This window comes from Delphinus delphis, chromosome X (genome assembly GCF_949987515.2).
Source record: "Delphinus delphis chromosome X, mDelDel1.2, whole genome shotgun sequence".
NCBI classification, from domain to species: domain Eukaryota; kingdom Metazoa; phylum Chordata; class Mammalia; order Artiodactyla; family Delphinidae; genus Delphinus; species Delphinus delphis.
Genome location: NC_082704.1, coordinates 26,314,600 through 26,339,940, shown reverse-complemented (window position 1 = coordinate 26,339,940; position 25,341 = coordinate 26,314,600). Strand labels below are relative to the sequence as shown.

The following is a 25,341-nucleotide window of genomic DNA, read 5'->3' as shown; positions in this document are numbered from 1 at the left end:
GCAGCATATGCATCTGGTTTTAGGGCACTTCTACTTTCCTGCTCATAGCAAGAGCTTTGGCCCTGAATTCTCACTACACGACACTGACAAGCCTTACTGTCCCTGAGCCTTAGTTTCCCGAACTATAAACAACTATTACTCTTACTACTACTATTTGCTAAAATAAAGATAATCATCTCACGGAATTCTTATGAAGTCAGAATGAAGTATGGAAAGATACTCTATTAACTTTAATTGTGTATAAACATAAGGGGTGATTTATGTAATGGTTTATTTTTATTGAAGTATAGTTGAATTATAATGCTTTGTTGATTACTGCTGTACAGCAGAGTGACTCAGTTATACATACATATATATATATATATATATATATATATATATATATATACACATTCTTTTTCATATTCTTTTCCATTATGGTTTATCATAGGATATTGAATATAGTTCCCTGTGCTATACAGTAGTACCTTGTTGTTTATCCATTTTATATATACTAGCTTGCATCTGCTAATCCCAAACTCCCAATCCATCCCTGTCCCACCCCACCTTCCCCCTTGGCAACCACCGGTCTTTTTTTTTTTTTAATGTTTAATTTTATTTATTTTTGGCTGAGTTGGGTTTTCGTTGCTGCGCACGGGCTTTCTCCAGTTGCCTTGAGCGGGGGCTACTCTTCGTTGTGGTGCACGGGCTTCTCACTGCGGTGGATTTTCTTGTTGTGGAGCATGGGCTCTAGGCATGCGGGCTTCAGTAGTTGTGGCACGCGGGCTCTAGAGCGCAGGCTCGGTCGTTGTGGCGCAGGGGCTTATTTTCTCTGCGGCATGTGGGATCTTCCTGGACCAGGGCTTGAACCCGTGACCCCTGCACTGGCAGGCAGATTCTTAACCACCGTGCCACCAGGGAAGCCCAAGCTATTTCCTTTTACTCTACTCGATGGTAAAAGAAATGCAATGTGCTAATTCCTGTCAACACTCAGATTTTTCAAGTTCTAGCTCAATCCCCATCTCTTGGAGGAAGCCACAGTACTCTCATCTTCTGAGCTCTTACTGCTCTTGAAATGGGACCAATTCATTGGATCCCTATCACACATTGCTTGCATTGCGAGTCAGTCTTAAATGTATGGAAGCATGAACGGTGTATGTATGTGTGTGTGTGTGTCCATGGGTGAATGTAATACGTAGGTATACGTATGTGTATTTTGTGACTTCTCACTTACGGTGTAATCTGGCACTTGACACACTTCTTAGCATTCCCCATGCAGTACCCCAGAGCAGTGCTGTGTACGTAGCAGGCATTCAGTAAGGACTTGTTGATTGGTTGAAAGTGAATATAGAAGAAGGGTGGATGGCCTTGACTAAGGCCACTGAGCCTGGGGACTTTTACTAGCTGAGCTTGTCCAGTGTTGGCTCCATTCTCTTATTTTCCTCCCAGCCCATCTGGCAGTCCTGAGCGACAGACTCTGAGGTAGCAAAGATCTTCCCAGAAAGGCTCTAGCACTTAGCTGGTGGCCTTCCATGGGGGTGGAGAAACAGATCAGCAACGTGCTCTCCTCTGTGTCTGAAGCACTGTGTGTGGAGCTGCCCTGGAAGTCTGAATTGCAAAGGCTCTTCTCTCCTGTTTCTCTCTCCTTCTTCATAGTTATCATCCTTTTCCTCCCTATCATTAGTGTGTGTATGTGTCTGTGTGTGTGTATAATTTTTTAATTCATTGTCCATGTACTATAAATGAGGGCCAAAGAAAGACATAAGCAAGTCATGGAGAGAAAGAAAATACATGAGTTAAAGTCACATATATTCTGGAACAAGACAAATGCCACAGGTGAGTAACAAAGCAATAATATGGGAGTTCAAAGAAGGTAGATGTTACTTTCAATACAAATCTGGAAGCATACTTGAAGAAGTGGACTTAAAGATGACTCAGGTGTGCGTGGGAGTTCTTCTTTGCCTTCCCCAAAGAAACACTCAAGAACAAAAGTAACAGATTATCATTGTAATTTACATGGAGATGATGAAGAAAGCAAAACTAAAACAAATTAAACTGAACTATAACCTTGTCTAACATGCAAGGGTGATAATGAAAACTACCTTTTCAGTTTCTTATCCTATAATTTCTTTTACAAGTACTATATTCCACATACTGTAGATAGTGTGCAGAGTCCTGCTCTTTGTGTAATTTGAATTCATGCTAGATTATCTTGGCACTCAAAGGTTTAATTTCTAGGACACCAAAACTTCACAGACAGTAACTATACCCACCACTTAGCTCAATAGCTGATGGCGTGCAGGGGCAAAGCCTTTGTAGCCTGGTTTCCCAGGCCCTGGGCAGCAATTACATAAATGTTGATGCAAATGAATATGAAGAAGGCATACAGACAATGAACTTAAAATGTTTGTACACCTTTTAAGGACCTATTCTTTTTTTTTTTTTTGCCTTGTACACTTTTTTTAACGTTTTTATTGGAGTATAATTGCTTTACAATGGTGTGTTAGTTTCTGCTTTATGACGAAGCGAATCAGTTATACGTATACATATATCCCCATATCTCCTCCCTCTCGCATCTCCCTCCCTCCCACCCTCCCTACCCCACCCCTCCAGGCAGTCACAAAGCACCCAGCTGATCTCCGTGTGCTATGCGGCTGCTTCGCACTAGCTATCTATTTTACATTTGGTAGTGTGTATATGTCCATGCCACTCTCTCGCTTTGTCCCAGCTTACCCTTCCCCCTCCCCGTATCCTCAAGTCCATTCTCTAGTAGGTCTGCATCTTTAGTCCCGTAAGAACCTATTCTTGAGGAATTGACTTCATATGTGCTTGAGTAGATGGATAGAGATCCATAATCAAATATATGTATATAGGTATAGTTTACACAAAGGTGTATACATATATATACAAACAGATATATATATGTGTGTGTGTATATATGTATACATATATCTATATATCTCTCTGTTTAGACTCTACCTATATAAACTTATATATTATATGTCTCTGAATTCTACACACACACGTCCAATTCCTTCTAACACTGGCATCCTTTAGGTACCACTTCTGTGTGGAGTCACACTGAGGTTAAGTCTGAAGTGGCAATTATTCAAATTAATGCACCGAGGAGCCCAACTATATTAAATTATTTAAAACCAGGCATAAATGCTTTGCATAAGGAGTGAATATATGAATACTTAGGCATCGGAGTGAGGGGATAATTCACACTCAGCACACAACAGACGAGCAACTGATGTATGTTTCGTTACGCTGACGCTGATGCGGAGGGGAGAGCGTAGAGTCCAAGTCTGCTCCTCCCGCAGCTGTTCTTTTGTTATCTTTTCCACAGAGAGTGGTTTCTTGCTTTCAGAACAAACTAAGATGCTCTCAGAACTTTGGTTAGCGAAGAAAATACTTTTAGGACTTTAGAATCTTTTAGAACTTTTGTAAAACACCATTTTGTCAGCGGATGAAGGAGGCACTTGGATGTCGAACACTTTCCAGAGGCGAGGGCCCGGGCTGGGTGGCACAGCTCATAGGCTTTGGGTCCCCGAGCTGTCCCACTGGAGGCAGCTCGCTGCCTAGGGCAGGGCTTGAGCTGCTGCCAGTGTGCTGAGGGGCAGGTCTGGCTTCCTTGCCCTGACGCCCGGGGTGCCCTTCTTCTCCAGCACCCACTCAGGGCTCCTCCTCGCCACCCCCGCCTCACAATCCTGCACGGGACCCTGTGCAGGAGACACAGCTGGGGGCTGAGGGCTGGAGCGGCCTGGCTGGCGCCCAGGTCAGTCCAGGCGGGGAAAACGGTGAGCTTCCCCCCAACTGAGGTGGCCTCAGAAGCCCTTGTACAACAGCCTCCGTGCCTGGACCCCGTTCCAGGTGACATCCGCTGGGAACAAGCAGGTGCGTCTAGGAGGGCAGGAGGTGAGAGGCCCCCTCACTGGCGGGTGTCTGTACAGTAGGTGGTCACTTGTTGGGGGTGCATACGTCCTTGCCTGGGGACAGCCTAGGCCAGGATCAGCCCATGAGAGCCTGGCAGTGTCCTGGGAAAGAAAGCCAGAGGCCCCGTGCCCAGTGCTGCCACGTAAGGCCCAGCCTGGTGTAGACCAAGTAGGGGCTCCCAGCAACTACAAACGTCTGAGGTAGGAAAACAAGGGTGCCCAGCTCATGGCAGCCCCGACAGGGATCCCCCAGGGCTGATCTGCGCTTCCAGCCCAAGGGCTGAGGAGAAGAGGTCCCCTCCCCCCGACACACACAGCCCCATGGGAGAGAGGCCCTCTCCTGCTGGAGTTTCTAAGTGTTTGGTAAAGTAGTGGAGAGAGTGGCAGCCCTAAATCCTCATTTTCTGGAATTCTTTGCTATGCCAGCCTGAAAGCGTTGCTAACATAGTAGGTTTTGCATTATAGTGGAGGTGGGAGGGCGAGTTGCAACCTTTGACATATGTCTAAAGAACAAAACAAACTAAAACAACAATTTCAAACAAAGTTCCACCGACCTGAGAAAGGTGGAAGTTAGGCAAGAGTTATACAGAGTGGAACGTACGCCGTGAGGATTCCTCACACGTTCAAAGTTTTGAGACTACCGAATGCATTCGTGAATAGTCTCTTGAGGAATTTCTGACACCTGAGGCTTTTCTTCCTTTTCGTGGTACTGTTACGAAGAGATGGGGTGTGTGGAATTTGTTGGCAGTGGAGGATGACTCTTAGTTCAGGCAGGATTCTTACCTGCGGTAAGGTGAAATACATATGCTCTTCCAGTGATGACTAGTTTGTGAGTCAAAGGATCAGGAGTGATTATTTGAGACTATAGAAAAGCCTAAGTTAAATCCAAGGAGTATTTGTGGGGGGAAAGAAGAAGAAAAGAAAGAAAGAGAGAAACAGAAGAATCAGGACGGGTTCACTAGCTTTGCTGCAGAGAGCGTGTGTGAGGGCAGTGATGGACACGGGCTGCAGAGCTGGTGGTGGGGTCTGGAAAGCAGTGCTGGCGGCCTAAGGCCACGGGCTGGGCTCACAGTCAGGTCTGGCCAGGGCTTGGGAGGCGCAGGCCTCTGCTTTCTCAAGCAGGCAAAGCAAGCTCAGAGGAAAAGAGGAACTGAAGTTTTGGTGGCTTGCTTCTCCTGGGTTTACGTAGTGGTCTCTTAATGGAGTTCTGAAGGGAAAAGGAGCAACAAGAAACAAATGAAGAAGACGGGAGAATGTTTTCATCTATTTCCAAACTCTACAGCATGAGCGTCCCAAAGAAACATTTAATGGACACCCTCCCTTGGTTTGCAAGGACAGTAGGAGCTGTTTTATGAAACCAGTATTGGAAATATGGAAGTAGTGTCAGCCTGAACCTCACATAGCCAGCTTTGCACATTGCTTATATTTATGCAGATTTGACCATTGGTACGCTCGAACCCTCCAAAATGAGCTCTATTACACTGGCTTTTCTCGACTACATATTCATGCAGCAGAAGGACCCAAATACTAAGATGGGAGAGGGAGGATGGGGCGACAGAGAGAGGAGGCCCTTGGTCTCATGTAAAATTTGCCGAGTGGAAACATCCAAAAATACTAAATATGGCACAATTCCATTAACAGATGCTGAGGGAGCAGTGGAGTCCACAGGACAGGTTTTACTTTCAGTTGTTAATAGTTGGCAGATATTTAGGGGGGAGCCGTTTTGTGACCCCTCACTCACGTGGTTGTCGGCTGTCTTCCTAAAATGCAGGTTGCACCCTCTTGACTTAAGCATAAGGGACAGGATGGGGATCTCCTGGTTGATTAGCAGCTCCTAGAGGGCGCAACCTTGCTGGGCACCAGAGGCTCTGCTCCAAGGCCCTGCAACTGTAGCCAGAGCGGAGTGAGCTGACCTGGTCCTGAGCCCAGGAAGGTTTGGAGGGTGGGGCAGGTTGGAGAGTGCAGAATTGACAGAGGTGACAATGGTATGCCTCTTTCCCCCCAAACTCTTGTCTGGGCAAAGATTTTAAGAGTTTTAGTAAATTTGGGTGAGTTCGTCTAAGCATTCGTTACCCCTATAGTCTAATATTAAGGCAGTGTCCAGGGCTTCAGTTCCGCCGGTGTCCAGCAAGACAAGCCACAAAGTCCCTGGGCCCCCCATGACCAAACCTCCCTCACAATACCATCTCCTTCTTTATAACCATCCCAAGGCTCCAGAGGATGAATGACCCTTTTTAGTCATCCTTGGGGAAAGCTTTTGTTTAAAAATCCAACCCACTCCTATTGATTATTTACTGTAACCAAAGATGGGTTTTTCAAAATGGGGACCGTTCCCCTCAGTATGATTTTAAAAGGCACCCGCTTTTTCCTATGCTCAACTTCCCCCATAACTAAGGTGACACCTGCCCAATGAGTAGGGATTAGTGGCAGCTGGAGCTGACGGTCAGTTGTCAGGACGCAGGCCTCCCAGGCACAGTAATAACAGCAGGGACAGAGTGCAGTTGGTCAGCTCCACCTGCGTGTAAGAGTGGGGGAAATAATAGAAAAGGTGGGAGGGGAGAGACAAAGCCATATGCCAATCCAGAGCCTGGCACATAGTCGGTGCTCGCTCTTGGGGGGGAGGGTGGCTGAAGGGAGCGCCTTCAGCTACATATCCTAAGATACTTTAGCAAGAAGGAAATAGCTTCTCCTGATGCACTTCCAAATCTTCAAGGCACCGAGAGCTCCCTGCTGCAATTTTTCATGTCTGACATGAAATGCTCAATATACTAATCAATCCCTTCTTCTCTCTGCTTGAAGGTTTGGTTTAAGAGTAGAAGGGCCAAGTGTCGGAGACATCAGAGGGCAGTAATGCTCAGAAACGTGCCCCACGTGCCCCCGGTCCTCCCTGCTGTCGTCAGCGTGTGTCGACCCTGCAGTGCCATTCTGCTTCAGGAACTAGATTGGGTCCACGTTTTTCTGGAGCAAGTGCCGCTGGAGCTGCCTCTGCTGCCCGGGGCGCCCATGCCACCCATACCGTGTGGGCCACCCATGCCGCCCGTGCCACCTAACCTGCCCGTGCCACCCGTGCCACCTGAGCCACCTGTGCCACCCTTGCCACCCTTTCCTCCTATGCTGTTGCCGCCTCCGCCCTGTCATCTTCCACACGTGCTTCACTGTAGGTGCCCTCATGTGGCATGGCGTCGTTCCTTTCCATTGGAGATCCTTCAGCTGCCCCGACTTTCTATTGAATTGTGTCTGTGACGGTTTTTTCCAAAGTGCCTTTGAGCCAGTTTCAAATTCTGCATACCTCACCACCAAGAGCAGTTCCCCAAATGCCTGCCAAGTATATTAATTAGAAGTAGAGGCCTTGACCCACTGTTTTAGGGCATGTTTTGTATTTTCAATAAAGTTGTGAGTCCTCTGCAAATTTGTTCTCTGTGTCACATGGGGTTAGTAAATTTGATGGAAACGGCTAAGCCAACTCCATTCAGACCGAATGCCCAGGAGGCCTCCTTTCATGCAGTAACAGCCCTGAGTCACCATCATAGGCCATGCACATCTCAGAAGTTTGCCAGGTGCCCGTGAGGGGTTTACACAGACCCACCTGTTCTCTTCCACCCTCTCCCCCAGCACCCATGCTCCCCGCACGCTGCCCCATTGGGACCACCTAGATGTGCAAGACGGGTGGTGTGAGTCTCGAATGGGAGAACAATGTGTTTCAAAGCAGGCCTGAGGCCCATTCATGGTGACCAGCTCAGGTACAAGGAGGACTCCAAGGGACACTTCTGCAGTGACTACTCATAGGGCTTTATGGAGGAGAGGGAGCAGGGCACCGTCGGCTTCTCTCCCAGTTCTGTTCACCGCCTTCCCTGTTGTGGAGGGCACGTGGGGACAGAAACCACGCTAGCGGAGGGGGAGGGGCCTACCTCTGCGAAGGTAACACAAGAGGAGACTGTCCAGGCCCGCATGGGGCTCTTCTCACACCCTCTCCCCCACCCCCAGATACGGAAAGCATATCATAGCTCCTTCCGCAGCTCAGAGCTGACGGATGATGTGGCCTTCAAGTGTATTTTGTCACCTTCAACATCCTTGGGAGAACTCTGGTTCCAGCTAATTCAACACTGAAAGGGAGCCTCTTGGGTGAGTGTTGCCTGAAGCCAGGAGGTGGTGGTCCCTGAGCACTGATCCAGGATAATCACTTTATTTAAAAGAAGCAGGTAGGGCTTCCCTGGTGACGCAGTGGTTAAGAGTCTGCCTGCGGGAAGATCCCACATGCCGCGGAGCAACTAAGCCCGTGCGCCACAACTACTGAGCCTGTGTGCCACAACTACTGAAGGCCACACACCTAGAGCCCGTGCTCCACCACAAGAGAAGCCACTGCAAAGAGAAGCGCCGCAACTACAGAAAGCCCGTGCAAGCCACAAAGACCCAACACAGCCAATAATAAAATAAATTCATTTTAAAAATAAAAATAAATAAAAGCAGCAGGTATGGGAACATATGTATATGAAAAACGGATTCACTTTGTTATAAAGCAGAAACTAACACACCATTGTAAGGCAATTATACTCCAATAAAGATGTTAAAAAAATAAAAATGAAAAATAAAATAAGAGCAGCAGGTAGACCTTACGTTTGTTCACGGGACCTTCTTCCAATGGAACTGCCAGGTAGAAAACACACACGCACACACACACATACTACACAGGTGTGCACCCTATAGCACATGTCTGTGACAGAAGCACAGACATACCCGGAAAATACCCGGAACACAAGCAGAATTGGCTTGTGTTGTTAACATAACCCTTCTGAAATGTATCTAGTGGCCTGTTGTCCTTGCCTTCGGTTATTTCAAGTTCGATGCTGAGAAAGAACGTGTGTCCTTGTAGCTGACTTTGGGACCTGCTGGGTGGGAAGACTTGCCGTGTTGCCTTCAGATGTCGTCTCTTTACCTGATGCTTCAGATGCTTTAGCAGCCTTTTCAAGCTGTCCCTCACTCTGGGCTGCCTTTTCTAAGTCCTTGGGATAGTTAAGCTGGTATTCCAGATAGCTTATGTTCCTGGTCTGTTGATCCAGGAACGTTTTCATGAAGCGTGAGAGTTTGGTTTCTGTATTTTTAGAAGCCGAGGCCTTCAGGTGTTGCAGGAGGTTGTTTAATGCGTTCTCCAACTGCGGAGCAGACTCTACGGCTTGTTTGCCAGTTCCCTTGTGTTGTGTGGCCATTTTAACAATATTATAAGTGTCTGCTTATTTAGGCTATATTTACACCAGTTGGATAGGTACCTTTGAGCTAACGGGTCCCGGTCTGCTGTGAAGAAGTAAACAATATAGAAGCAATATACAGAGTTTATCTTTGGCTCACTTGTATTACACCATAAAGAATCATGTAACATTATGCTCTATCTAGAAATAGATTATAGCTAGTTAGGAGAAATGATAGTATCATTTTAATTCCTAACAGTAACCATCCGTTATAGGTACTTGTTTGATGATTAAATCATGAGTACAAGCAGCCACCTGTCCAAATCTGTTTTAGCTCCTTACAAAGTGATAGCTTAGATTTGTTTTGTGGCCCACTATCTACAAAGTGTATTCGAGAAGCTGAATTAGCTTTTTTTTATTACATAATTAATTCATCAGTACATCTTATTTTTTTCTATTTATTTATGTATTTAATGAGATGATGGATGTTCACTAAACTTGTGCAAATAATCTCGTGATGTATGTAAGTCAAAATTTTACAGTGTTGTATGTCAATTCTATCTCAATAAAACTGGGGGGAGGAAGGAAATGCTACATTTCTTTACGAGGTAGTCCAAAATAAAGGTGTCATTATCCCACCCAAATAAAATAAATAAATGAAAATAGCCAGTTTCCCTCTAGCACCTGACTATTAAAATGCACAAAGAAAAAGAATAGCAAGACCTCCATCAAGGAACGTACCAAGAGGCAGTTTCAAAACTTGCCATTTGCACAGAAGTGTCCTGGAGTCACGAGGGAAGATGGTGCCCAGGACAGCTCTTGAGAGTGACACCTTGAGCAGGAGCTGTAGGATTGGTTTCGGGAGCCTGGGCTGAAGCCTCGACAGCTGATGGCTGAGGCCATTCAGGTCTCGGGACTGAGGTTAGAATGGGAGCGAGAGTGGTGGCTAAGCGTGGAGCCTGCGGCTTTGCTGGGCTTGGGGAACCGCAAAGAAAGGCTGTGTTTTTCTTCATCCGGAGGCAGGATGCTGAAACCATCGCTACTGCGTAAGAAGGAGGCGATTCCGATCTCAGAGAAGATCTCAGGTGTCCAGGTCCAAGAACCCTCTGCAGTGCTACCGCCCAAACCTGACTAGCCGTGGAAACGGTTTTTGGTCCGTCAGCAAAACTCTTCCTCAGGCTGGGGTCATCCTACCAACAAGAAGGGTTGTGTGTGCCTGTGTAAATAAAGTGGCGATGCAGCATGGACACGGCTTCAGTTCCGCATGAGCCCCTCCCCGTCCCCAAGACCAGGGTGGACAAGGACACACGTTCTTTCCCAGCATCGAACCTGAAAAAACCGAAGGCAAGGACAACAGGCCATTAGATACGTTTCAGAAGGGTTATTTTAATAACACAAGCCAGTTCTGCTTGTGTTCCGGGTATTTTCTGGGTATGTCTGTGCTTCTATCACAGACATGTGCTATAGGGTGCACACCTGTGTAGTATGTGTGTGTGTGCGTGTGTGTTTTCTACCTGGCAGTTCCATTGGAAGAAGCCCCATGAACAAAGGTAAGGTGTGCCTGTTGCTTTCATTTTATTTATTTCCTTTTTTTTAACATCTTTATTGGAGTATAATTGCTTTACAATGGTGTGTTAGTTTCTGCTTTATAACAAAGTGAATCCGTTTTTCATATACATATGTTCCCATACCTGCTGCTTTTATTTATTTTTATTTTTAAAATGAATTTATTTTATTATTGGTTGTGTTGGGTTTTTGTGGCTTGCACGGGCTTTCTGTAGTTGCGGCGCTTCTCTTTGCAGTGGCTGCTCTTGTGGTGGAGCACGGGCTCTATGTGTGCGGCCTTCAGTAGTTGTGGCACACAGGCTCAGTAGTTGTGGTGCACGGGCTTAGTTGCTCCGCGGCATGTGGGATCTTCCCGCAGGCAGACTCTTAACCACTGCGTCACCAGGGAAGCCCTACCTGCTTCTTTTAAATAAAGTGATTATCCTGGATCAGTGCTCAGGGACCACCACCTCCTGGCTTCAGGCAACACTCACCCAAGAGGCTCCCTTTCAGTGTTGAATTAGCTGGAACCAGGGTTCTCCCAAGGATGTTGAAGGTGACAAAATACACTTGAAGGCCACATCATCCGTCAGCTCTGAGCTGTGGAAGGAGCTATGATATGCTTTCCGCATCTGGGGGTAGGGGAGAGGGGGTGAGAAGAGCCGCATGCGGGCCTGGACAGTCTCCTCTTGTGTTATCTTCGCAGAGGTAGGCCCCTCCCCCTCCGCTAGCGTGGTTTCTGTCCCCAGGTGCCCTCCACAACAGGGAAGGCGGTGAACAGAACTGGGAGAGAAGCCGACGGTGCTCTGCTCCCTCTCCTCCATAAAGCCCTATGAGTAGTCACTGCAGAAGTGTCCCTTGGAGTCCTCCTTGTACCTGAGCTGGTCACCATGAATGGGCCTCAGGCCTGCTTTGAATCACACTGTTCTCCCATTCGAGACTCACACCACCCGTCTTGCACATCTAGGTGGTCCCAATGGGGCAGCGTGCGGGGAGCATGGGTGCTGGGGGAGAGGGTGGAAGAGAACAGGTGGGTCTGTGTAAACCCCTCACGGGCACCTGGCAAACTTCTGAGATGTGCATGGCCTATGATGGTGACTCAGGGCTGTTACTGCATGAAAGGAGGCCTCCTGGGCATTCGGTGTGAATGGAGTTGGCTTAGCCATTTCCATCAAATTTACTAACCCCATGTGACACAGAGAACAAATTTGCAGAGGACTCACAACTTTATTGAAAATACAAAACATGCCCTAAAACAGTGGGTCAAGGCCTCTACTTCTATTTAATATACTTTGCAGGCATTTGGGGAACTGCTCTTGGTGGTGAGGTATGCAGAATTTGAAACTGGCTCAGGCACTTTGGAAAAAACCGTCACAGACACAATTCAATAGAAAGTTCGGGCAGCTGAAGGATCTCCAATGGAAAGGAACGACGCGATGCCACATGAGGGCACCAACAGTGAAGCACGTGTGGAAGATGACAGGGCGGAGGTGGCAACAGCATAGGAGGAAAGGGTGGCAAGGGTGGCACAGGTGGCTCAGGTGGCACGGGTGGCACGGGCAGGTTAGGTGGCACGGGCGGCATGGGTGGCCCACACGGTATGGGTGGCATGGGCGCCCCGGGCAGCAGAGGCAGCTCCAGCGGCACTTGCTCCAGAAAAACGTGGACCCAATCCAGCTCCTGAAGCAGAATGGCACTGCAGGGTCGACACACGCTGACGACAGCAGGGAGGACCGGGGGCACGTGGGGCACGTTTCTGAGCATTACTGCCCTCTGATGTCTTCGACACTTGGCCCTTCTACTCCTAAACCAAACCTTCAAGCAGAGAGAAAAAGAGATTGATTAGTATATTGAGCATTTCATGTCAGACATGAAAAATTGCAGCAGGGAGCTCTCGGTGCCTTGAAGATTTGGAAGTGCATCAGGAGAAGCTATTTCCTTCTTGCTAAAGTATCTTAGGATATGTAGCTGAAGGCGCTCCCTTCAGCCGCCCTCCCCCCCAAGAGCGAGCACCGACTATGTGCCAGGCTCTGGATTGGCATATGGCTTTGTCTCTCCCCTCCCACCTTTTCTATTATTTCCCCCACTCTTACACGCAGGTGGAGCTGACCAACTGCACTCTGTCCCTGCTGTTATTACTGTGCCTGGGAGGCCTGCGTCCTGACAACTGACCGTCAGCTCCAGCTGCCACTAATCCCTACTCATTGGGCAGGTGTCACCTTAGTTATGGGGGAAGTTGAGCATAGGAAAAAGCGGGTGCCTTTTAAAATCATACTGAGGGGAACGGTCCCCATTTTGAAAAACCCATCTTTGGTTACAGTAAATAATCAATAGGAGTGGGTTGGATTTTTAAACAAAAGCTTTCCCCAAGGATGACTAAAAAGGGTCATTCATCCTCTGGAGCCTTGGGATGGTTATAAAGAAGGAGATGGTATTGTGAGGGAGGTTTGGTCATGGGGGGCCCAGGGACTTTGTGGCTTGTCTTGCTGGACACCGGCGGAACTGAAGCCCTGGACACTGCCTTAATATTAGACTATAGGGGTAACGAATGCTTAGACGAACTCACCCAAATTTACTAAAACTCTTAAAATCTTTGCCCAGACAAGAGTTTGGGGGGAAAGAGGCATACCATTGTCACCTCTGTCAATTCTGCACTCTCCAACCTGCCCCACCCTCCAAACCTTCCTGGGCTCAGGACCAGGTCAGCTCACTCCGCTCTGGCTACAGTTGCAGGGCCTTGGCTACAGTTGCAGGGCCTTGGAGCAGAGCCTCTGGTGCCCAGCAAGGTTGCGCCCTCTAGGAGCTGCTAATCAACCAGGAGATCCCCATCCTGTCCCTTATGCTTAAGTCAAGAGGGTGCAACCTGCATTTTAGGAAGACAGCCGACAACCACATGAGTGAGGGGTCACAAAACGGCTCCCCCCTAAATATCTGCCAACTATTAACAACTGAAAGTAAAACCTGTCCTGTGGACTCCACTGCTCCCTCAGCATCTCAGTTAATGGAATTGTGCCATATTTAGTATTTTTGGATGTTTCCACTCGGCAAATTTTACATGAGACCAAGGGCCTCCTCTCTCTGTCGCCCCATCTTCCCTCTCCCATCTTAGTATTTGGGTCCTTCTGCTGCATGAATATGTAGTCGAGAAAAGCCAGTGTAATAGAGCTCATTTTGGGGGGTTCGAGTGTACCAATGGTCAAATCTGCATAAATATAAGCAATGTGCAAAGCTGGCTATGTGAGGTTCAGGCTGACACTACTTCCATATTTCCAATACTGGTTTCATAAAACAGCTCCTACTGTCCTTGCAAACCAAGGGAGGGTGTCCATTAAATGTTTCTTTGGGACGCTCATGCTGTAGAGTTTGGAAATAGATGAAAACATTCTCCCGTCTTCTTCATTTGTTTCTTGTTGCTCCTTTTCCCTTCAGAACTCCATTAAGAGACCACTACGTAAACCCAGGAGAAGCAAGCCACCAAAACTTCAGTTTCTCTTTTCCTCTGAGCTTGCTTTGCCTGCTTGAGAAAGCAGAGGCCTGCGCCTCCCAAGCCCTGGCCAGACCTGACTGTGAGCCCAGCCCGTGGCCTTAGGCCGCCAGCACTGCTTTCCAGACCCCACCACCAGCTCTGCAGCCCGTGTCCATCACTGCCCTCACACACGCTCTCTGCAGCAAAGCTAGTGAACCCGTCCTGATTCTTCTGTTTCTCTCTTTCTTTCTTTTCTTCTTCTTTCCCCCCACAAATACTCCTTGGATTTAACTTAGGCTTTTCTATAGTCTCAAATAATCACTCCTGATCCTTTGACTCACAAACTAGTCATCACTGGAAGAGCATATGTATTTCACCTTACCGCAGGTAAGAATCCTGCCTGAACTAAGAGTCATCCTCCACTGCCAACAAATTCCACACACCCCATCTCTTCGTAACAGTACCACGAAAAGGAAGAAAAGCCTCAGGTGTCAGAAATTCCTCAAGAGACTATTCACGAATGCATTCGGTAGTCTCAAAACTTTGAACGTGTGAGGAATCCTCACGGCGTACGTTCCACTCTGTATAACTCTTGCCTAACTTCCACCTTTCTCAGGTCGGTGGAACTTTGTTTGAAATTGTTGTTTTAGTTTGTTTTGTTCTTTAGACATATGTCAAAGGTTGCAACTCGCCCTCCCACCTCCACTATAATGCAAAACCTACTATGTTAGCAACGCTTTCAGGCTGGCATAGCAAAGAATTCCAGAAAATGAGGATTTAGGGCTGCCACTCTCTCCACTACTTTACCAAACACTTAGAAACTCCAGCAGGAGAGGGCCTCTCTCCCATGGGGCTGTGTGTGTCGGGGGGAGGGGACCTCTTCTCCTCAGCCCTTGGGCTGGAAGCGCAGATCAGCCCTGGGGGATCCCTGTCGGGGCTGCCATGAGCTGGGCACCCTTGTTTTCCTACCTCAGACGTTTGTAGTTGCTGGGAGCCCCTACTTGGTCTACACCAGGCTGGGCCTTACGTGGCAGCACTGGGCACGGGGCCTCTGGCTTTCTTTCCCAGGACACTGCCAGGCTCTCATGGGCTGATCCTGGCCTAGGCTGTCCCCAGGCAAGGACGTATGCACCCCCAACAAGTGACCACCTACTGTACAGACACCCGCCAGTGAGGGGGCCTCTCACCTCCTGCCCTCCTAGACGCACCTGCTTGTTCCCAGCGGATGTCACCTGGAACGGGGTCCAGGCACGGAGGCTGTTGTACAAGGGCTTCTGAGGCCACCTCAGTTGGGGGGAAGCTCACCGTTTTCCCCGCCTGGACTGACCTGGGCGCCAGCCAGGCCGCTCCAGCCCTCAGCCCCCAGCTGTGTCTCCTGCACAGGGTCCCGTGCAGGATTGTGAGGCGGGGGTGGCGAGGAGGAGCCCTGAGTGGGTGCTGGAGAAGAAGGGCACCCCGGGCGTCAGGGCAAGGAAGCCAGACCTGCCCCTCAGCACACTGGCAGCAGCTCAAGCCCTGCCCTAGGCAGCGAGCTGCCTCCAGTGGGACAGCTCGGGGACCCAAAGCCTATGAGCTGTGCCACCCAGCCCGGGCCCTCGCCTCTGGAAAGTGTTCGACATCCAAGTGCCTCCTTCATCCGCTGACAAAATGGTGTTTTACAAAAGTTCTAAAAGATTCTAAAGTCCTAAAAGTATTTTCTTCGCTAACCAAAGTTCTGAGAGCATCTTAGTTTGTTCTGAAAGCAAGAAACCACTCTCTGTGGAAAAGATAACAAAAGAACAGCTGCGGGAGGAGCAGACTTGGACTCTACGCTCTCCCCTCCGCATCAGCGTCAGCGTAACGAAACATACATCAGTTGCTCGTCTGTTGTGTGCTGAGTGTGAATTATCCCCTCACTCCGATGCCTAAGTATTCATATATTCACTCCTTATGCAAAGCATTTATGCCTGGTTTTAAATAATTTAATATAGTTGGGCTCCTCGGTGCATTAATTTGAATAATTGCCACTTCAGACTTAACCTCAGTGTGACTCCACACAGAAGTGGTACCTAAAGGATGCCAGTGTTAGAAGGAATTGGACGTGTGTGTGTAGAATTCAGAGACATATAATATATAAGTTTATATAGGTAGAGTCTAAACAGAGAGATATATAGATATATGTATACATATATACACACACACATATATATATCTGTTTGTATATATATGTATACACCTTTGTGTAAACTATACCTATATACATATATTTGATTATGGATCTCTATCCATCTACTCAAGCACATATGAAGTCAATTCCTCAAGAATAGGTTCTTACGGGACTAAAGATGCAGACCTACTAGAGAATGGACTTGAGGATACGGGGAGGGGGAAGGGTAAGCTGGGACAAAGCGAGAGAGTGGCATGGACATATACACACTACCAAATGTAAAATAGATAGCTAGTGCGAAGCAGCCGCATAGCACACGGAGATCAGCTGGGTGCTTTGTGACTGCCTGGAGGGGTGGGGTAGGGAGGGTGGGAGGGAGGGAGATGCGAGAGGGAGGAGATATGGGGATATATGTATACGTATAACTGATTCGCTTCGTCATAAAGCAGAAACTAACACACCATTGTAAAGCAATTATACTCCAATAAAAACGTTAAAAAAAGTGTACAAGGCAAAAAAAAAAAAAGAATAGGTCCTTAAAAGGTGTACAAACATTTTAAGTTCATTGTCTGTATGCCTTCTTCATATTCATTTGCATCAACATTTATGTAATTGCTGCCCAGGGCCTGGGAAACCAGGCTACAAAGGCTTTGCCCCTGCACGCCATCAGCTATTGAGCTAAGTGGTGGGTATAGTTACTGTCTGTGAAGTTTTGGTGTCCTAGAAATTAAACCTTTGAGTGCCAAGATAATCTAGCATGAATTCAAATTACACAAAGAGCAGGACTCTGCACACTATCTACAGTATGTGGAATATAGTACTTGTAAAAGAAATTATAGGATAAGAAACTGAAAAGGTAGTTTTCATTATCACCCTTGCATGTTAGACAAGGTTATAGTTCAGTTTAATTTGTTTTAGTTTTGCTTTCTTCATCATCTCCATGTAAATTACAATGATAATCTGTTACTTTTGTTCTTGAGTGTTTCTTTGGGGAAGGCAAAGAAGAACTCCCACGCACACCTGAGTCATCTTTAAGTCCACTTCTTCAAGTATGCTTCCAGATTTGTATTGAAAGTAACATCTACCTTCTTTGAACTCCCATATTATTGCTTTGTTACTCACCTGTGGCATTTGTCTTGTTCCAGAATATATGTGACTTTAACTCATGTATTTTCTTTCTCTCCATGACTTGCTTATGTCTTTCTTTGGCCCTCATTTATAGTACATGGACAATGAATTAAAAAATTATACACACACACAGACACATACACACACTAATGATAGGGAGGAAAAGGATGATAACTATGAAGAAGGAGAGAGAAACAGGAGAGAAGAGCCTTTGCAATTCAGACTTCCAGGGCAGCTCCACACACAGTGCTTCAGACACAGAGGAGAGCACGTTGCTGATCTGTTTCTCCACCCCCATGGAAGGCCACCAGCTAAGTGCTAGAGGCTTTCTGGGAAGATCTTTGCTACCTCAGAGTCTGTCGCTCAGGACTGCCAGATGGGCTGGGAGGAAAATAAGAGAATGGAGCCAACACTGGACAAGCTCAGCTAGTAAAAGTCCCCAGGCTCAGTGGCCTTAGTCAAGGCCATCCACCCTTCTTCTATATTCACTTTCAACCAATCAACAAGTCCTTACTGAATGCCTGCTACGTACACAGCACTGCTCTGGGGTACTGCATGGGGAATGCTAAGAAGTGTGTCAAGTGCCAGATTACACCATAACTGAGAAGTCACAAAATACACATACGTATACATACATATTACATTCGCCCATGGACACACACACACACATACATACACCATTCATGCTTCCATACATTTAAGACTGACTCGCAATGCAAGCAATGTGTGATAGGGATCCAATGAATTGGTCCCATTTCAAGAGCAGTAAGAGCTCAGAAGATGAGAGTACTGTGGCTTCCTCCAAGAGATGGGGATTGAGCTAGAACTTGAAAAATCTGAGTGTTGACAGGAATTAGCACATTGCATTTCTTTTACCATCGAGTAGAGTAAAAGCAAATAGCTTGGGCTTCCCTGGTGGCACGGTGGTTAAGAATCTGCCTGCCAGTGCAGGGGTCACGGGTTCAAGCCCTGGTCCAGGAAGATCCCACATGCCGCAGAGAAAATAAGCCCCTGCGCCACAACGACCGAGCCTGCGCTCTAGAGCCCGCGTGCCACAACTACTGAAGCCCGCATGCCTAGAGCCCATGCTCCACAACAAGAAAATCCACCGCAGTGAGAAGCCCGTGCACCACAACGAAGAGTAGCCCCCGCTCAAGGCAACTGGAGAAAGCCCGTGCGCAGCAACGAAAACCCAACTCAGCCAAAAATAAATAAAATTAAACATTAAAAAAAAAAAAAGACCGGTGGTTGCCAAGGGGGAAGGTGGGGTGGGACAGGGATGGATTGGGAGTTTGGGATTAGCAGATGCAAGCTAGTATATATAAAATGGATAAACAACAAGGTACTACTGTATAGCACAGGGAACTATATTCAATATCCTATGATAAACCATAATGGAAAAGAATATGAAAAAGAATGTGTATATATATATATATATATATATATATATATATATATATGTATGTATAACTGAGTCACTCTGCTGTACAGCAGTAATCAACAAAGCATTATAATTCAACTATACTTCAATAAAAATAAACCATTACATAAATCACCCCTTATGTTTATACACAATTAAAGTTAATAGAGTATCTTTCCATACTTCATTCTGACTTCATAAGAATTCCGTGAGATGATTATCTTTATTTTAGCAAATAGTAGTAGTAAGAGTAATAGTTGTTTATAGTTCGGGAAACTAAGGCTCAGGGACAGTAAGGCTTGTCAGTGTCGTGTAGTGAGAATTCAGGGCCAAAGCTCTTGCTATGAGCAGGAAAGTAGAAGTGCCCTAAAACCAGATGCATATGCTGCAACTCCAGAGACTGCTTCCGTTACTCAATTCCTTGGTCTTTCCGATTATTATCATTAGTTATTATTTATTCTTCTTATTATTTTGGGTGGGAGGGGGTGGTTAGGGGCATTGTGTCCCACTTTTTCTGATGAAAAGTGCACACACTATTCTAATGCCACCATACACACGGAACTTTACATTCAAATTCAAGGGGACTCCCAATCCCGCTGACAGCCAGCTGTGGCCTCCAAGTAAGCCCTCCGGATCTGTACCTTGTTCCGCAGGCCCAGTAACTGCAATGAACTGAACCAAGAGCCAGCCTAGAGATTCCCTTCCTATAAACACATCCTAAAACACTGCTTTCATTAAGGCACTCCCCCGGCACAAAACTCTTACAGTTTTCCATGATCCCAAATGCAGACATTCTAACTCCTTCCATAAATTGGACCCCAACCTAACTTTTAAACTTCACTTCCCACCCAGTACAGAGTTGTCTCCAGGCTCCCCCTCCAGCTCCCTCTCAAGGTCAGCACCTCATATGCATTCATTCTCCTGGCCATCCTGTTTGGGTTGGTGTTCCCTAAGCCAAGCTTTACACTTGATCACTCCTGGGGCTGCTCATACTACCTCCCTGAACTGAAGTTCCATGCACGGCCTGCTTAGCATTTACCAAAATTTGACTCACTCTGTGAGGTGTAAGGGAAACCCCTCCACCCTGCAAAAAAAGCCAAATCTGCTTCTACCACGGGCTGCTAAGAACAAAGTCTCTTCAACGGTTTGAATCCTGGCCCTCTTCCACTGACCTATGTAACCTTAGGGAAGTCACTGGACCTCTCCGAGCCTCCACTTCTTCCCTTAGGAACTAAAGAGAGTGATGGCCCCCTCCTCAGGGGACGGCTATAAGATCGATTAGCCAGGCCCTGGTGCACAGTGAGTACCCACATGGTGTCACCAGCCTGAGCAAGCACAGCTCTGTGCCACTCCACAGACTCTCATATCCACTCAGGGGCAGGGGCGACACTCCGTGTCCAGCATCCTCAGTCACAGTGCAGGCCCCTGTGCAGAATGACCGCAGTCAGTCCCGACCCCTTAACTCTAGCATCAGCTAAAGTTATCTGAGCCCTCACCATGGGCCTTATTTGTATTCCTTCATGTAAATTTCACAACACGGTACAGCAGGTACCATCATGATCCCCATCCTACAGATGTGGCACCTGAGGCACAGAGAGGTCAGCTAATTTAGCTCTGGCCACACAGCAAGTTAGTGGCGGTGGGGCTGGGCACTCTGTCTCCAGAATTTTCAGCTTCTTTCTCTCACATGGGCTGATCTCTCTCCCCAGACTGTGAGAACCCATGGCACAATAGCTGCGTCTGGAATCATGACACTCTCCACACTGCCTGAGGCAGGGCCTTGTAAACAGAGCAGCCAACAGAGGATTACTGACTGAAGCCTGTATAGGGACACAAAAACATGGTAGCGACATATTCACAAGAAAACTTTCTGTCCTCATTGCCAACTGCCAGAGAATAGCCATCATCTTTCTTCTCTCATGGACCTTTGTGAATAAATAAACCACAAAATTGATGAAAATTGGAAATGTGAGACAGCATGGTATGGCCGTTGGTAACACTATGTTTTCACCATCTCAGTTAATCCTCATGATAACCTGGTGAGGTAGTTACTATTGCTAGCCTCATTTTACAGATGTGGAAACCACGACTAAGTGAGAATAAGCAACCTAACAGTTTAGCCAGCTAGCAAGCTTTGAGCAAAGCCAGGATTTAGATGCCAGCAATCTGGCTCCAGGGCCCCTGCTCCCATAAATCTGCTACATCGACTACGATTCATGGCTGTTACTGCTTAGGATGAAGCTCCGTTCAGTATTTAAGGTTTTCAAAGTGTGAAGTTAAGTAAAACTTTTAAATAAATACGACCATGACTGATGCCAAGGTAGGGCAACATTTGTCAAGCGTCACATGGGTGACTAAAGTTGAGAAAACACAAATTCACTGTGGAAATCTGAGATGCGGAAGGACACACCTCCTGAGCTGTCACAGACCTCCTAGCTTGTCTAATGCAAATCATGATAAAAACCCTCATAGGTCTCGCATGTGATAACTGATATGGAGCCAAAATTGTGTACAGGGTATCCAGCCAAGAGAGGGACAGGCCTGCCAAACTCACCAAGGGCCAACCTGAGGAGGAAATGTCTTGGTTAAAATCAGGAGGAGGTACTCATATTGCCATGTCTTACCAGTTTTTGAAAGAGAATTGGTCAACAAACCTTTTTTAGTTTCTGGACCACCCTCCACAGACGTGAGGCAGGGGCACTTATCCCTTAGGCACTGTAGGTGAGGGGACTAGGTCCCATGATATGTTTAGGAGCCCACAAAAATGATTTGGCTTCTGATCCCCGATGGGGTTGATGAAAATGGTTGTCCAAGGAAACACAGGCTAAATCAAGTACATTGTCAAGTATAGGGCCCATTATTATAAGCTATTTTCAATATTTAGGATATTAAGTCTTGGGGCATCTATAAAACACTTCTCCAAGGAAAAACCATAGAGCTGTAAATCTGGCCTGGCCCTCTTTTATTTGACAATAAATAAAATTTATTTACTCCTCAGCAAGGGCTCAGGAGAATATTTCGAGAAAACGTGAGGAGATGAGATGGGGGGATAGGCAGCGGCAAGAAAGTGGGTAAATTTACCCATGTCCACAGGGGCCCACCACAAGGGACATGTATGCTTTTGTAGAGGATCCACAGCCAGAAGCAATAGGAGCTTAGGAGCTGTGCACAAAGATGTAGCATAGTCCAGAGCTGCAACAAGGACCAAAAAAAAGAAAAAGAAAAAAGGCAGGAAACCTGTACCCGGCAAGCATTCTTGAGTGCTTGAAACACTGTGCAGGTTTCTACACCTGCAATCTGATGTTGATTCATTACTAAAAATCTATAGGCTAATCGGGGCGGGGGGGGCGCTGGCTTTCGCTTTCTTTTGTTTTGTTTCCATAGTGCATCTGAGCACCAGGCATGCTCAGAAAACCCAGCCCTGAACTCCTGCTCCTGGAGACCCGGGGAGTATGGCGGACTCTGACTTCAACCTCATTGCAAAAATTCAGAGCAAGCAAACTCCTAGCTAATAATACGGTTGACCCTTCAAATACACAGCTTTTGAACTTGCAAGTCCATTTAAACACAGGTTTTTGGTGTTTTTTAAAAAAATTTCAATAAATATACAGGCGGCCCTCCATAGCCATGGGTTTCGCATCAGCAGATGCGGAGGGCCGACTCTGGGACTTGAGCATCCGCCGATTTTGGTATCCGCGGCGGGTCCTGGAACCAATCCCCCGCGGATACCGAGGGGCGACCGTATTACTTTGATTACTGTTCCCTTCTTGGTACTGGCTGCCGGATATGGAGGGCTCGGTCAAGAGATAGTCCCCAAACGCTTCTCCAAGGTCTATGGAGCTTGGGTGAGGTCTCTCTCTTACCCTCCACAAAACGGGCACAGCCCCTTGGCCTGGGAAGGTGCCCGACCAAGTGCGGAGTACTTAGTCAGCTAGGTTGCAACCTGCCACCCGGAATTCTGCTCTCACGCATGCTCCCTGCCAGCGCCTGGGCGGCGCGCAACATCCTCCGCGCCCTGCCCGCGCCCCCTTAGACGGCCCCTAGACGGCCGACGCCCTGCCGCATGCGCACATCAGCTAACCCAACCCCCAGCAGGCTGTGGTAAACCCACAGCGGGCGTCATACCAGAATCTCTGAAACCGGACCAGCCTCCAGAGGAGCCTTAACGTGCCAGATCGTGGGCCACCGCTCTAGCCTTGAGTCGTGAGCCGGGGGTCTCAGGAGATCCGGAGCAGCCTCTGCTGAAGCTCACAGCCTCCTCGACAGCAGTCGGGACATGGAGCGTCAGCCGCAGAGCAGCCACGATGCCTATGACGTCACGGATGCAGCCGTTGCCCCCTTCTTCAAGCTGGGGGTCAAAGAGCAAAGGGAAGAAGCGAAAGGTCAGTGGCGGGTGGGGCACTCGCTTTAACGGATTCCAGGAAAGGTACTTTCCCAGGGTGGGGCGAACGGCAGGACCCCCCTCGGACGCAGGCCCTCCCCAGAGCCGGGCTCACTCGACGGCCTGATCTTTCTCTTTGGGTTTCCTCCCTTGCAGAGGTGAAGCCTGCGGAGATGTCGCCTCCCGGAGAAGGGGGAGAGGAGCAGAAGGTTCAGTCCGAACCGGAGCAGGGAGCAGCCGCGGATGGGAAAGAGGCGGGAGATGAAGGAGAAGGAAAGGAAGGCTGCGAGGTCAGCGTCGGAGCCGCCGGCCCCGCGGATGGCGAAAGCCGCGAGGCCGAGGCCGAGGCCGAGGCGGGCGGCGGCGAAGGCGGAGAGCAGGGCGGCGAGGAGCAGCCCCCGCGGGCCGCCGTCGAGGGTCCCGAGGCCACAGAAGGGCGGCGGCGGGGCCCCCGCGCCAGGTTCACGCAAGCGCAGGTGCAGGACCTGGAGCACGTTTTCCAGCGCACTCAGTACCCCAACGTGCTCATGCGGTAAGCAGGCGTCTCGGGTGGCGCGGGCTGCCGCGCGGGTGGTGGGCGGCGCTCTCGCGAGTCCCTCTCCTCGGCTCCGGATCTGAAAGCCCCGGGGCCTGGCGGCGGCCCGCCCTTCCGGCACACTCGAGGCCTAGGACGGGGGCGGGGACTCTGCCTGGCGGGAATCGAGGTCGATATTTCCGTGCGGTGTTTGAGTAAGTCACGTTGGGGAGCTTTGTGGGCCGCCGGTTCACATAAATAATGAGTCGCCCGAGACGTGGTGGAGCAAATGCAGAGTTGGAGTCTACTTTTATCTGAAATTTTGATCATCAGTTATTCATGGATTATATTTGCATTAGTTTAAACACTACATGAAAACATCCTTTATCTTGATTACTGAATTTTAAAAAAATCCATCAATTTATTTATTTATGGCTGCATTGGGTCTTTGTTGCTGCTCTCGGGCTCTGGGCACGGGCTTTCTCTAGTTGCGGCGAGCGGGGGCTACCCTAAGTTGCGGTGCGCGCACTGTGGTGGCTTCTCTTGTTGCAGAGCGCGGGCTCTAGGCGGGTGGGCTTCCGTAGTAGTTGTGGCACGTGGGCTCAGTAGTTGTGGCTCGCGGGCTCTAGAGCGCAGTCTCGGTAGTGGTGGCACACGGGCTTAGTTGCCCCGCGGCATGTGGGATCTTCCCGGACCAGGGCTCGGACCCGTGTCCCCTGCATCGGCAGGTGGATTCTTAACCCCTGCGCCACCAGAGAAGCCCGATTACTGAATTTTTAGTTACCCCTGAAGTTTGTGCCTGAGGCAGAATTGTTCCCTAAAGCAAGCTTCTGTGTGGAGAATGAATGGGTTGCTGAGTACCTGTGAATGCGGCTAAAATTTAAAAAGCTATCATTTACATTGTGCTTACTGTGTGTTAAGCACTTGTTTTAAAGGGTTTTTCTACATACTGTCATTGAATCTTCACAACCCCTTGTGAATGTGGTAGCCACTGTTATTATCCCCACTTATAACTGTGAAAAAACTGAAGCTCAGAGAAGTGATGAGACTTGCCCAAGATGGCACAGCTGGAATGTGGCAGAGCTGGGATTCAGTCCTAGGAGTCCTAGGAGGACTGAACAGCCTAGGAGGCTGTTCAGTAGGCAAGGCCAGAGGTGATGGTGTGTTGGTCCAGGGTAGTGGCGATGGAGAGAAGTGAACAGATTAAAGAGATATTTAGCAGGTAAAATTGATAGCAATTCATGGTAATTTGAACACGGGGGTAAAAGGAAATGTTTAAGAAAAATGTATAAATTTCTGATTTGCCCAAATGAATGGCTGCTGGTATATTCAGTGAGCTAGGGAATATTGAAAGACAATAAAAGAAGCTTGCAAGAGACAGAGGAGGAGTGTTTGGAGAGGCTGTTTGTAGGCAAACCGTATCGTGGAAACCTGGATGGCGGTAGGAGACGATTCAACAAGAAGGGAAGGCAACTAGCATCAACTTCAGTTCAGGATTTTCTGTTCAACTCGATTACTCCAAGTTCGGTTGCTTTTTGCTGTGGTGTGATAATTGGATCAGCCCAATTTCTCCCTTTCTCAAAAGTGTCAAACTCAAGATGCCCCTTGATTTGGATGTCTAGAGCTGCCTGATAAATATTTTTT

The 25,341-nt window shown here is 48.0% G+C and overlaps 1 protein-coding gene and 2 non-coding genes across 3 annotated transcripts in view; 1 reads left to right on the top strand and 2 right to left on the bottom strand.

The window, feature by feature from the left end:
- Window positions 1-4,104: 4,104 nt before the first annotated feature.
- Window positions 4,105-4,249, bottom strand: LOC132419090 (small Cajal body-specific RNA 20). The gene has a single exon (XR_009518103.1). It is a non-coding gene; the product is annotated as a small Cajal body-specific RNA 20 (non-coding RNA).
- Window positions 4,250-12,013: 7,764 nt separating this feature from the next.
- The window catches only part of LOC132418860 (homeobox protein ESX1-like), a 36,335-nt gene continuing 23,007 nt past the window's right edge, over window positions 12,014-25,341 (bottom strand). Inside the window, exon 4 of the mRNA XM_060002917.1 lies at window positions 12,014-12,457. Within this exon, the coding sequence (XP_059858900.1) occupies window positions 12,014-12,457 (444 nt within the window). The remainder of the gene's footprint in view (window positions 12,458-25,341) is intronic.
- Window positions 14,944-15,088, top strand: LOC132419089 (small Cajal body-specific RNA 20). The gene has a single exon (XR_009518102.1). It is a non-coding gene; the product is annotated as a small Cajal body-specific RNA 20 (non-coding RNA).